The following is a 14,743-nucleotide window of genomic DNA, read 5'->3' on the forward strand; positions in this document are numbered from 1 at the left end:
TGGGGCCCTTTGCCCTAAATCTGCCACTGCTGGGGACACAGCTCGAACGGATCTGAGAGTATTTATTCCCTCTTCTCAGAAAAGGTTTGAATTACCCGCCTGGTGACCTGTCAGTTCGGGTGCTTCCGTACCGACTCGCAGAGCGAGAGCCAATGGGAAGGCTCGCTCGCTCCGCCAATGGGAGCCAGCGGTGAGCCCTGCTGCACTAGGGGGCGCAGTTGAGGGCAACATTCATGGCTCTCCCACCAGAACTGGCAGGTCATGACGTCAGAACTGACCTCGCAGCATTGAGTCTTCTCACTGGTTGCGAGCGGCCAACTCAATCTTGACAGCCAATGGCTTGTTTCCTGGTGCCCGGATCCAGGATGGCGGCGCCGGAGCCCGGGCCCTACGGGTGAAGTGGAAGTGGCTGAGGGAAACAGCGCCCGGGTTACCCGGTCCACCCGGCCCGGGTGCCAGAACATGGCGGCTGACAACAGCAAGCAGTTCTGGAAGCGCAGCGCCAAGCTTCCTGGGAGGTGAATGGATGTCGGCCTGGGCGGGTACAGGGAGGAGGGGGGTTGTGAGGAATATTGAAGTTAGGGTAAAGAGAGGATTGCAGAAAGTCCGGTGCTGTGTAGAAGAGAAAGAGGGTTGCCAGAGTATTGAAAGGAATCTAGTTATAAGTTCAGTGGGCTAATCCGTCAGAAACCAAAGAGTTGTCCTTTGTGGGGAGTTGTGGAGAAGGTAAGGGCGCATCAGAAGTCCCTGGCTGGGTTGATGGCTACATTAAATAGTTGAGTGTATGAGGGTGCCTATCTAGATTGGTATTTTGGGAATATTACACATTCATCTTTTTGCGCACAATGACCATTCTATTCCTCAATACAATTTAACCTACTTTATTAGTAGGACATTGTATGTTCCCAAATTAAACAGTTATTTGATTTTGTTATTTTAACGCTAATTGATAGGCATAGCACATTTGTATACACTATTATTACCCAATCGAAATTGGTGCGCACTGTATCGACCTCGGAAGATGAAAGGCTGAGTTGACCCTGCCGATCATAGCAACACGTGCCTACCCCGCTGAGCTATCTTACCGGCATGGGGTACATAACATTCCATAAAGTAGGGATCTTTTTGTTTTTCACCTTAAACCCCCGCCCCTAAAGATCCATGATCCGGTATGCAATTAGTCCTTTTTGGTATCATGTCTAGACCTATTTTGCTGGTCTCGCTGCTATTTGTTTGTTTTCCGTGATGTTGCACTACTCTTGTCTTGTTTTACTTCTTTGCGCTCGCAAAATGTAGGGAAATAAGTGGCCAAAATATCTTTGTGCGCAGCACAGTTTCTTAGTCGGAACTTCTCCTAAAACACATTGTTGACCGTTTGTAATCCCCGAGCTCCTTGTTTGAGCTCGGTTGAACAGTCTCTGTATCCAGTTTGTAGTTAGTATTTGGTGAGTGTTTTGCTGCTAATATTCTTAATTCCGAAGTCTGCCTGTTTTACATTTTGTCTCAGTATTGTGTATCGTTCTTATGTGCTAGATGTACATGGTTTATTTATTCTTTAGGGCTTTTTCTTAGCCCTAGCAAATTGTTCCTCTGCGATTCTGTAATATGTTCTCGACAGGGAAGGAGTTGTGCTGGAAAAAAGACAGCTGCCCTCTGGCAAACATTCTATTGCCAGAGCACCTTCCAATGGAGGCCTGGTGTCTGAGCCCCTAGTCCTGGCAGTCTCCAAGATCTGTTCCCGAATTAGGGTTCACTTTGCCAGACTTTCGTAAAGCAAGAGAAATTCATTGATGATTTACAAGTATTTTGGAGAAGACACAGGCCTCACTTTCGTAAGCAGGCACTGACCAAATGGGTATACGTCTTGTGGTTTGTAGACCTTTATTGTTTTATGGTAAGTATTGTAACAAATGAAATGAGAAGAGAGCACCGTTTACATTACTTGCTCAGAAGGGATTCATGCTAGACTTATTTTGAGAACTTGGTAAGCGTTGTGTGTAAAAGACACACAGTTTGTGCCATTAAACAAATCATTTGAAATATTTGTTGGAATACTCTGTGTGGGTTTTTATTTTTTTCCTTCACTTCCAGGAGTGTTAAGATTATGTTGTAGTCCTTCCTTTGTGGGTGCCAGTATGACCAGGTCATCTGCATATAGCAGGCATTTTATTCTGAGGCATTCAGTCTCACAGTTGTGGTTTGGGATACCCCAGGCAACGTAAGGAGGTAATTGATGACGAAACTGAACAGGTTTGAGCTCCCTATTCTCACTTGTTGTACCGAGTTTGCATCTAATTGAGTTGTATACAGATTTTATTATTCCAAATCACATTTTGTTTTGCATATGTGGTTATGTCCAGACATGGGTCGCTTGGATGCTGGGCCTAGAGGCCCAAGGTACTCCTCGCTGATGAGGCCCAACAAGGCCGAAACATGTTTGGGGATGCTTGTGGTCTCGTACAGAAGGGATGTGACCAACCAGTTTGGGTTGGACTGCCCTTTTGGGGTCTGACCAGGCCTGATTTGTATATGGTCTTCCCCTTTTGTAGTGGCTGGGCAGGCGAAGAACGATGGCCTGGAGGGTTGTCCAGAGCAGAGGTTAGGATTAATTCCAAATTGTCCAGCCATCACTGCCGTTTTGAATATGGATTTTATTATGTCATAAGCCCACCACAATTCCAGCCTGCAGTAATTTGAAAGTTTAGTGCTATGCACCAGATTGAATTGGGGTCTTTTCAGAAATCTATAAAGCAAGCAAATATGCTGTTCCCCTGCTTTTGCTTTTTACATGTTTGCTGATCAGATCCTGCAAGGTGAGGATCTGGTCTGTGGTGCAGTTTTGAGTGAATTCTAGTTGACTCCTAATATAACTTTGCATCAGGAATTTCAGTTTTTGTTGTATGAGGTTTAAAAACCTTTACAAAACGTAATAATTGCAAAATACATATGAAAAATGAAATCAATTTTATCTGTTATATTCCATTAAAGCATAAAACCACTTATTCCAACCAATATCTTAAATAGTTCTGAGTTAATTTAACGCTCTGTACACTTTCAAGTCTCCATCTGCAACACTGGATTGTTCTTTAAATCCAAATTAGCTTGAATAACATTCAGGAATGGAATCAGTTTGAGCAGTAACATTTGATAGAATCCCCACATACAACTTTCCCATAGGCTTTCTCTGCTTAACCAAGATGTCAAGGATAGATGAGATCCAAAAGTCCTATATCTAAGAGTTTAAAAAAACTCACAGTATATGGTTAAATGCTTTAAAGATTCCAATGCAGAGGTATCTGTACAGAAACAACACCGTCCATAAATTGGGCTTATGTCCTCCTGCTTCAAACATTTAGTCCTTTCATTAGTAAGCTGGTGATTGATTTTAAAGCGCATATATGTCTTGCGTGAACAATTACAAGGAAACTCCAAATAGCAAGATCTATCACCCATTTTCTGTGAAATTTTGAGTACTCGTAAGTCTTACTCTTGCCCATTTGATCTAACATAAGGCACCAATTATACTGCTGAAATGTACACTTGAAAGACGGAAGACCAGCCACAAGATCATCTTTATTAATCGATGCAAGGTGCATGATTACTTCCATTTTTAGTTTGAGGTCAGCATAACTAGGTTCACTGTAATTGTTTAGGTCTATGGCATCTCCATATAGGTGCAGTCCTTCAGGCCATATGTCTGGGAAGTGACCAGATTGTAGAATGATTTTGACTGTTTGCGTTTTTTTTTTTTTAAACAATTATTATTTTCAATAACCATAGTAAGTTAGACTTGCAATAACATATACATCTTTATACACTTCAAATCAAATTAGCCTGTTCCACCCGACCCCAGCATACTTCGCACCCCATTAATTCTATCTACTTCCTCCCCTCCATGTTCAGGAGTGGTCTGTTTCTCTTTAGCACCCTCTACAGAAGTGGCTACATCCCCTATCAGCTGTTTCCATGCATCCACTCCTCCCTCCCACCTGTTCTGTGTCTCGGCCCGCGCCTCTTCCCACACCACTGTCTCTGCATTTGTCCATTTTAACAAATCCTTCCACCACACCTGTACTGCTGGCCTCGCATTTGCTTTCCAACCCATCGTTACCCTGCATTTCGCTAGTATATACGCCAGATCCTTAAGCTTACTCGCATGTCGCTTACTCGCATGTCTAGTCCTCTTCGGTCTCAGAAAGCCCCCTAATAAGCATGCTAGGGGGGGATCCAATCTCAAGAGTAATCTCCGCCTTTGTTAGTACCTGGGCCACCTCTCCCAGAATTTACCGATTTCTATGCGGGCCCAGAGCATGTGCACCAGATCTGCGTTGACTTCTAGGCACTTCGGGCATGATTGTGTTGTCGCCTGATTGGACTTAGCTATTCTGTGCAGGGTCAAATACGCTCTGTGAGTAACATTTAATTGGATCTGTTGGAGCCTTGCATTTCTAGAAACCTTTTTGATACTTCCGAGCTCTCCCTCACGTTGCATCCAATGTTGGTTCTTGTTGCATCCAATGTTGGTTCTTGTAAGTCTACCTCCCAGTCCTGCCTCGTCCACCCCAACTCTTTGCCGTCCCTTGCCATCAGTAGCTCATATATGTGTGACTTCATGTCCACCTTCCGACACATCATAAAACGTCTCTATTGTCTTGTCTGAGTGCAGGGGCGCCTCAGTATCTGGCCATCTGTCTTTTAAGATTCCGTAGCAGGCAGAAATGTGAGATGTTCCTGCTGGTGCTCCCCAGTGTCCTCCATAAGTTTGACAAACTCTTTGGGAATCCCCTCTTCCAACACATCTCCCACTGTCACCACACCACTGGGTTCCCAGTACTTCCTCACATTCATTCTCAGTTGTTTGTTCACCCGCCCTTTCCATCGCTACCAGCGGTATCTGTGGGCAATACGGTGTAGTGTTCCCCAGCAATTGGCAGGCACTGCACCACATCACGCACCCCATTTGCATCAGCGTGGATGTGCGAGCTACGCCAGGGTCGGAGATCCATATCACTTAATTCAGGAAATACGGGTACCTCACTGCCTGCAGTAACCGGGATTCGGGCGTTTGTTCGTCGGACAGCCATCAGGCTACATATTGCAATTGACTAGTGACGAAATATGCTTTGAAATTGGGCACTTTTATTCCCCCTTGTTCGTGTGGGTTCTGGAGTTTCCATAATGCCACCCTGTACTGTGCGTTATGCCACAGGAAGCCCCTGCATACTATGCAATTTTGTGAAAACTTTTTCGGTATCGCATACAGGACTTTTGCAAAATAATAAAGGAGTCTCGGTAAAGCCACCATCTTAAACAATGCCACCCTCCCCATCATGGACAACGGCAATCGGGCCCAAAAAGACATTGAGTTTGCCATACTGTCCTTCGCTCCCTCAATGTGTTCTGTGCATGCTCTATCTTAGGATCCTGATCGACCCCCCCCCCCTCCCAGGTACCTAAATGTATCTGTAACCCATTTAATGGGCAGCACGGGCATACAGACATATCCTCCCCAATGGGAACAAAAGACTGAATATTATTCCTGACTGGGCCGCATATTGTTCCATCGCATCAAGAATGTATTGCAAGTTTGGCTCTGGGTGCTGCACGTACAGGAGCATGTCATTCGCATACAGTGAAATCAAGTGACCCATCCTGGAGTGACTATGCCGGCCCTTCCATATTACTCCCGTAAATAGACGGCTAGTGGTTCAAATGCTAAAATGAAAAGCATCAGGGACCACAGGCATCCCTGTCTGGTGCCCTTGCTTAACTACCACTGTTCTGAGATAATTGTGCCAGTTTTGACCCTCGCCATCGGTTCATTATACAACAATAGTACCCATTTAATATATGTGGGTCCAATACTGAACCTTTCTAGCACCGCCACCAGCCAGGGCCATCTGACCGAGTCAAACGCCTTGACTGCATTTAGTGACGCCACTGCAAACTGCTGCGTTTCCCCTTCGGTGCAGTCTATATGTGGTGTAATCCCCGCAAGTTATTGGTGATGTTCCTTTGTGGGACGTATCCCGTCTGGTCCGAATGTATAAGCTTGGCTATGACCGGTTTACGTTGATGTGCCATGACAGCCGTAAGGATCTTCCCATTTTGGTTCAGTAATGATAGGGACCTATACGATCTGCAGTCTGTGTCCGGCTTGTTTGGTTTAAGGAGGGGAAGGATAATCGACTCTCCGGTATGCCTGTGTCCAGTGCCTTGTTCAGCATTGCCAGCAGTGGAGCCAGGATTTCCATCCTGTATTCTTGTAAAATTAACTGGGAAGCCCATCCGCGCCTGGGGCTTTCCCCGACGGTAGGTCTTTTATCACATACTCTAGTTCTTCTATCGTGATGGGGATCTCCAGCATTTCTCTCTCCTCATCGTTTATTTTGGGGAAATTGATGTCTAACTGCCTCTTGTATCTCTGCCATATCACACTCTGAGGTTTCTTCATAAAAACATTGATTCACCCCTTCTTGCGTCTCTCACAACTGTCAGTACCCACAATTGCTCTGATTGTCTCTCGCTTGCTGTCGCTCTTGTAGAGCCATGCTAGCAACCGCCCTGGCTTGTCTCCTGAGTGTTGTGTCTCTGCATACTTCCTGCATCTTAACTTGCCTAACCTATTCCAATGTGCCCAGCACTCTTGTTGTAGGCTAGCCACCTCCAATGCCTCTTCTGGGGACCTAGTTGCAGTCTGAGCAATGGCTTCCAATCTACCCTTCACTTTCTGTAAATCCTGTAAAATGACGTCCTGCATCCCTTTCGACTTTGCTAGAGCTGCTCCTCCTGCCACCACTTTAAAGGCCTCACACAGTGTACCTGCAGATTCAACGCTCCCAGCATTATGCACAAAGTATTCCTTCCTGATATCTGAGAGCCTCCACCCTTAGTCTCCATGTTGTGATCCTCGCTTGTCGGGGAAGGGCCTGCCATGTGGTCCGAGAGTACCCCTGTCTTGTATTCCGCCCCTATCACCTCCCCCAGAGTTTCTTCGCACACAAACACATAATCTAGTCAGGTATAGAGGTTATTGGAAGCTGTGTAGTTCAGTATACTCTGTCTTGCGGGTCCCTCGTTCGCCATACATCAGCCAACTTAAATGCATGCAACAGCGTCTTCAAAGCTTTAGCCGAGGGGGCTGGATTACCAAATTTAACATCCGATCTATCCAGTGCTGGGTCCAGCGTACAATTAAAATCCCCTCTCCATATCAGATGGCACACTATCTTGGGATATAAGTATCTAAAATGGGCGGCGTGTCCTGATTTGGGGTGTACGTGTTAATGACACACATTTCCTTGTTTTCCACCACCCTTCATAATACTACCATCCTGCCGTCTGCATCCTGATAGGTCTAATGGACCTTAAAAGGGACTGTTCGTGCTACCCATATGAGGACCGCTTGGCGTATGCTGAGTATGTTGTGCCCAGGGTCACTCCTCCCCATTTCCGCGCCAAGGTAGCCTATCTGTCTTTAGTGCAATGAGTCTCCTGCAGGAGGGCTGTATCTATTTTCTGCCGTTTCGAATATGCCATTACCCGATTCCTCTTAATGTAGCTGTTGAAGCCCCTAACATTCCAGGTCGCTATCTTGAGTGCCCCCATTTCTTCCAGCTGTTTCTTCTCCCCTTTCTACCATGTCATTGCCCCTCCTGTGCGTATCTGTAGGCCAACTCCCGTCTTCCCAACAATCTCCAACATTTGCACAGCTCCTATCTCAGAGATCAGGCCTCCCTGCATCTCACTCCTAACCCTGCCCTAATGCCGGTGTTCGTAGGGCAGCAGGAGGATACTGAACTACTAGTATCCTACCTAACTAAAGTACGTGGTAAGGTGAGTGTCCTCTGGTACCGCTCTTGTTGTTGGCACCAGTGGTTCCTGCATTTTGCCACATGTAAGCCCTAACACAGTGACCTTTCAACTTAATAATATTGGATCATTCTGAACTAGCTACCATGCAGTTAAGATGCGTATTTTCAAAACAATAAGTTGACTTATCACTCCCATCTGGTCTTCTTTCTTGGTCGGCAAGTTAACTGTCTCCATCCACTTGTCCACATCTTCTGGCGTCTCAAAGAAGACAGCTCAGTCTTTGTATAGAACCTTCTGTCTCGCCGGGTATAGCAACATGTATTTGAGATTAGCTGCTCGTAACCTCCTCTTGACTGCCACATAGGTCATCCTCTGTTTTTGCACCTGGAAAGTATAATCAGGGTATGCAGTGATGGTCGATGATGATTGGCAAATCATTCCCCCTTTGCAGAAGTGTTCCAGGATTTTCTCCCTGACTTTGTAGTTAAGGATCCAAGCTATTATCGGTCGGGGTGGGGCTCCCGGCGGTGGCTTCCTTGTTAGGTTTCTATGCGTCCTCTCCACTGTAAATCCCTGGGTGAGTGTTCCGGCTCCTATTTCTTGCAGCAGCATGGTTTCGATGAAATCTGTCGGGGTTGAGCCCCCACTGCCCCTCCGGCAGCCCTACGATTCTTACATTGTTCCTTCTTGCACGTCCTTCTGCTTCCTCTGCTCTTCCTTGGAGATTTCTCACTTGCTGTTGCAGTATGGAGACTTCTTGGGAGTTCTCGTTGCAGCTGCTCCTGTTAGCCTGCACCTCTTTTCCAACACCCCTGTACGTTCTGACAGTGCTCCGACATCCTGTCGCAAGAGGTTCATGTCGATCCTGACCACAGCTATCTTAAATTCCAGTATCTACTGGTCTCCTCTTCCGGGAACCTCCTTGCCTTGCATTTCCCGTGCTGTATTCTTCACACTGTCTGTTGTTTGTGACGGCTTAGCAAATATCTTAATGGAGGATTGTTTCCCTTTGCTTTTATTTGACATCTCCCTTTGGCACCTGCCTCTATCGAGACCGAAATGGTACGATTCCTTGTCTATTATATCGTTCTTATTAGTCGGCTTCTCTGCTGGTGTTTCCCACAGCACTCAACGTCGTGTGTTCTCCTTGGACCTTTGTGTGATGATCACTCCTCTATTGTTTGTGGATCCTGGGCCCTGTTTCACCTAGGTTGGACTGCTCTGCGTGCCCACTGTCATAGCCGGGCCTTTGTCAGTCTCGATTTATAGATAGGACAGTCGGTGTGATGGCCGCCTTTTGGTTTGGGTGCCCTTATGCGTGCAAACTTATGTTCTTGGGCTACCATGGCGCCCACCTTGCATACAGTGTGCTTATTTTTTGTGGGCTTCACGCCCCTGCGGCAGTCTTCTTTAGCAGTATCTTCCTTTAAGTCACCAGTATGTGCAAGCTCCCTTTAGGCTCTGTGTGTTGAGCCCGTCATCCCCTCTAGACAATCGCCCACTGACCTGTCCACCTCGTTGTGTGGTCCTAGGAGCCCTGCAGGTGTTTGCCAGATTCCACTGTTGCACGCACAGTGGGGCCCTGCGCTGCTGCAGCTCGGTGTGCTATGTGTTTATTACATGCTCCCTTGTGGCATTACAGCCAATCTGGTCGTGCAGTTCTTACCTGTTGCTCCCGATGTCTTCCGCACCACCTCGCCGTCATGTTATCCTTGCACGTTGTCGTCTTCTCCTGGGCAAGTCTGTGACTGGCCTGCGCACCAGAATATAACCGCTGTCGTCTTGTCAGGCCTGCTCTTGCTCTATGGGCCCAGATGACCCGACATGCCTTCCCGCTGTGCACCAATTGTTCATTTCCACCTTGTCTGTTGAAACATAGATCGCCCCCCAATTTGGTTGCCTTCCAGTGTGCGCAGGGTTTTTGTCCCCTTGCTGCGGTTAGGATCGTGTCGCAGACGGTGCCTCCATCGTTATGTGTTCTCCTCCGGGCGTAGCTCTTATCCGCGATGCTGTACTATTACGCTCTCAGTGCTGCTCCTCTTCCACATCTCCGGCTAGTATTGGTGTCTGCAGCCTGCTTGCTGTATCAGACCTTCATTCAATGGAAGCCTCGTCCACGTTCCCCCTTTGTTGTTCCTGCCCCCTGCCACAAATTATCCAACTCAATAGAATTACCCTGGGCCTACTCTTTTCGTGTAGTGGGGAACGGGCTCCTCCTTCCTGCTCCCTTTGCTACAAAGTGCGCCGTCCGCGTCTTGCTACCATGTATCTAGTATCCACTAGCTGTGCTGGTGCGTTAGCGGTGCCTACTATGAATTCAAAAAGATCCTTGCGGCCATGATATCATACGACCCTGGGCCTTCGCTATGCCTCAGCTGCTTCACACGTTGTTAACCCATGGTGCACTGTCTTGCTACCAGCTGCACGGCATCCGCTCATATCTCTCCCGAGCAATGTTATGCAAAACTATTACCTCGCAACTCCAGTGTGTTCGGGTGTGCTGTCGCCGCTGCGGGGGCCCTCGCACTTCACCCTTCAGTGCAGGTTGTGGCTCTACTCCACACGGGCGTCCGCTCACTTCTCCTGTGCCCCACAAGGTCTCTTCCAACTTCCATATGTGTCCGCTCTTCCTGTCTGACTTGCCGGAGCCTACCAGGGCTGTCCTTTGTTCCAGCTGGTCGCCATTTTACTTCCACCAACGCTTCTTTCTTCTCCGGCTCACATTTCACGTAGCAGGTACTATCTCGAGTCTGTATTATTTACATTCTCTCCTTACATAGTCATATGCTTGCCTAAGCATTTTTATACAGCTCTGCTTTCTGTGGTCTCAGCCGATACCCAGGATCATTAAAGGATTGCAGGAGCCCACGGAATCGCGTCTCTTCACATGGCTCTGTAGCCATGCCCCATTTTGACTAATGTTAAGATGGATTTCTAGAATCTGGCCTGGTGGACAGATTCTAGGAGGCCACCCTAGTTCTAGTTAACCGGGAACTCTGAAGTTAGCCAAAACCCAATCAAGGTAGCTATGGAGAACAGTCGAGGCTATTCTCAGGAGAGCACGAGTGGGGTCAGGGTTCCACAATGAGCCCGCAAAGTGAAGCACAAAACAATTAATTTTAGAAAATAATGTATACAAATACTATAATTATTCTAGGCCTCAAACACACACACACAAAAATGAAGGGTGATACTATTGCACATGCATTTGGTGACTAAATAAAAGAAGGTAAGTACTGCAGTAAGATGGAACCAAGTGACAAGAAATATGAACTAGCTTCAGAAGCCCAGTCCCTATGAAGAGTGTGTGGACTTGTGCTCAAAAGTTACAATGCTACTCCCAAGAATGTATCCGATTTAGATAAAGTACTTGTGTTGGTGATTGTTCAAGAGAAGAGATGCACAAATGTGTTATCTTTCAGGTTTCACTGCTAGTGTGCGACGATCAGAAAAGGCAGTGGAATGGAAGGATACAAAGAGACTTGTTCTCAATGTTATCCTATGGAGGACAATGTGAAACCAAGAAGAGAGCTCTGAGTAGGCTCTAAGACGAGTGCCTACATCCAATCCCACATCTCTGCAGCATCTAACAACTCGGCTGAACTTTTCAAAATCTGCAAGGAGCTGGGCAATCTTGCTGCAGTCTCTACTTCTCCTGTTTCCTCCCAGGCTCTCTGCACGGCCTTGGCCTCTCATTTCACTACTAAAACTCAGTACATCCGGTTTACCCACTCTTCCCCTACCTCCTCTTCCTCCTCTTAAACTCCTGACCCGTATGAGGCCGTCTCTCCTCCATTCCCCCTTTTCACCCAGATGATGTTTCTAGACCAGTCCGATCTATTAAGTCTCGTCAAAGCGGGTTCTCCCCCGCTCATCCAGAACCATCAAGGATCACATGGACACCCTTGCCCCAGCTTTGGCCGATTTCTGCAATCACTACTTTGCCACTGGAACTTTCCCCTCCCCCTGAAGCACACTCGTGTGCACCCCCTTCGAAAGAAGCCCTCGGCCAATCCTTCGTCTCCCGCTAACTATCGCCTGATCTCAGTGGTCCAAGTGTACGAAAAGAAGTAGTGGAGCTATGTTCCCTCCTGGCCTGCCCCCGCTTCCCACAAACCCCATCACCATGTCCCCTCCCACACAGAATACACCCCCCCCCCCCAACACTTGAACCTACTGTTTAAGGGAACATTCCGTGCAGTGCACTGAAAGTACAAGTTTCAACTTCTTCCTACTCTATTATTTTAAAATGAAACCATTCCGGAACAGTTTCTTTTTAAAATAAAAGTATAGCAGCTGTAAAAGGTAATTTAAAGAAAGTAGAGGAGCACGGCTCCTGCTCACTTCGACCACTGCCTGATCTCCTTCACTCCTTTCCTAAGCAAACTCTTGAAAAAGTTGGGCATCTCCCAACTTAATCTACATACTGAATCTGTTGGTTGCCTGAATGACCACCAGTCTGGCTTCAGAGCTGTCAGAAGCACAGAAACTGCTCTCCTGAACACCAGTGAAGACTTCCAATCTTGACTTTAATCTCCCTTCTCTCCTCGATCTATCCTCCGCTATTGACACGGTCAACCATGCCATCCTGCTCAATTGCCTCCGACAATCTTGGTATTACTGATCAGGCCCTGGCCTGGTAGACCGCCTTTCTCATCGACTGATCCTCTCGGGTCCAACTGGGGTCTTTCCTCTCTTCTGTCTCTATCTGCTTGTGGTGTTCCCCAGGGTTCTAACCTCTCTCTGGCTCTTCAACCACTACCTGGCACGTCTTGCCCACTGCATCATTACTTTCTGCCGCAATTTTCAATATTAATGCGTTTGACACTCTGCTCCCTTTCAGGTTTCCCTCAGCCACCTCTGCTTGTATCATACCAGACTATCTGGCCGTGATTCAGGAATGGTGTGCCGCCAATAATCTCTGCCTTAATGCTAGTAGGAGTGAGATCCCAGCTCCCTCCTTTCCTCTCTCTGGCTGCCCACTCTGGGCCCTCTTCCTGCTCCTTCCTGTGAGGCTAAGAACCTTGGTGTTATTTTCGACTCCACCCTCTCCTTCTCTCCTCACGTCTCTGTCTCTAAGAATTCAAACTATCAGCTGCACCTCCTCAGAGGTATTATACCTTTTCTCACTTTCTCCGAGAAGCTCACTGTCTTCCGAGCTCTGGTCCTCTCTAGGCTGGGCTATTGCAACAGCCTCTTTTTAAATCTTCCTACCTCTACTTTTTGACCTTTACAACATATCCAGACAGGACTGCAAGACTTGTCCTTAGCCTCAAGCCCAGGGATTGTATCTCTTCAGCTCTGAAATCTCTTCACTGGCTCCCCGTGGCTGCAAGGATCAAGTTCAAGACCCTCTACATCGTCCACAAGGCTTTCTGGGGCCTGGGACCACTCTACCTCCAACTTTCCCTTCCAAAACCTCTTCCTTCTCGAGCACATCCTCCTCCAACTCTGAGTGTCAGACGCTTCTCCAGCAGAGATTTTGTGGCAGATCTATCTCCTCAGCTGGGGCCTCCCTCTGGAACAGCCTCCTTGCCTCTCTCAAACTTGAGCAGAACCACCTCCGGTTCTGGAAGCAACTCAAGACCTTCCTTTTCGCTTTCTCTCTTCCTATTCCCTGCTGATACACCTGACTGCTTCGTGCACTGGTCACCCTCTGAACTCTGGCCCAGGCTCCTGCACATCCAGTTGCCCTCGCGTTGCCTCCGGGCTCCCAAGCACTTATGGGTATGCATCTGCAACCCTACAGACCCTTCTCTCTGCACTTATGAGTCAGACACTGGCTGCACTTGTGAGTTAACTGCACCCCTCCCCCCAGGCACTTCTTTCCTTCCCCACACAACCAACACAAGATTGGTTGGTCTCACTAGTCTAGGGGTTGGAGCACCACACAGGGCCTTCGCAGATCAGGTAGTTCCATTGGGGCTTCACCGAGCCAGGCGCAGGAAGGGATCCTGGGCTTCTTTTGTATATGATTTGTATAACGCGTTGAATACTCAGTGGTTTCTGAGCGCGGACCATGGGATTGAATCTGTGTGGTCTTGCTTCCCAGGCGATCGCGTTTCCCCTGAGCTATCCGCCAGAGACTTTAGGAGTCTTCTTCAGATCTTCAGTCGGCTGTTCTTCTATGAGGGATACTTGACTCCAACACTGATATGATACATTGTGTATAGGCGCTATATTAATCTATTTAAAAGCGCTTCACGACAAGGAAGGGAACAAGGGAAAATACAAAACATTCTTACAGGCCATGAACAACAAGAATGTGAAATTTTCATACTCGGCCTAGCAACATTTCAGATACCGCTAAAACATAGATGGGAAGGAAATGGGAACAGACAGGCGACTACAGTACTGGGCCTGACAACATTTCAGATAGTGTTTGGGTGGAGGGGTGGGATAAGAAGTAAGGGTGGGCAGAAGACAAACATTTGTTACTATTGTAAAAGGTCCAGGGGCGTGCTGAGCTATGGGGGCACACACCAGTCACTTCCTTGATACATGTTACGTCTTGTGCATGGCAGCAGTGGCACATGAGGCTGAAAGCTGTACGCGAATACTATGCGACATGTGCAAGACAAGCGTGTTAGCCCTATTGGACCCTTTTGCTTCCACCCAGGCTGCATGCTTCTCCCATCTACGAGATGAAATCTTCATTTTTCTCTATGATTTACTAAACCTGTAACCACCTATGTATGTAACCTCCTAAAATCGCACTGTCATGCTACACTCTCACTGTAACCATGATCAAAGGATTCCTGTAACTAAGACACACTTGCAACAGCACCTCGATGCTCATGGGCTGTTAGTGCGCTTTACAAATCCAAAAAAATAAAATGTTCTCATATCTCTACCCTGGGCCCCCTTCGGTTGAAATCTTTCCAGATAATATTCTAATCCTTCACAAGCCGCCTCAATCCTGCTTGGA

At 47.4% G+C, this 14,743-nt stretch overlaps 1 protein-coding gene across 1 annotated transcript in view; it reads left to right on the forward strand.

Annotated features, from left to right (window-relative positions):
• Positions 1 to 321: 321 nt before the first annotated feature.
• TBC1D22B (TBC1 domain family member 22B) overlaps positions 322 to 14,743 on the forward strand; it is a 455,793-nt gene continuing 441,371 nt past the window's right edge. Inside the window, exon 1 of the mRNA XM_069633426.1 lies at positions 322 to 518. Coding sequence (XP_069489527.1) covers positions 463 to 518 — 56 coding nt within the window. The 5' untranslated portion in view covers positions 322 to 462. The remainder of the gene's footprint in view (positions 519 to 14,743) is intronic.

This window comes from Ambystoma mexicanum, chromosome 13 (assembly GCF_040938575.1).
Source record: "Ambystoma mexicanum isolate Mex_15411 chromosome 13, UKY_AmexF1_1, whole genome shotgun sequence".
NCBI classification, from domain to species: Eukaryota; Metazoa; Chordata; class Amphibia; order Caudata; family Ambystomatidae; genus Ambystoma; species Ambystoma mexicanum.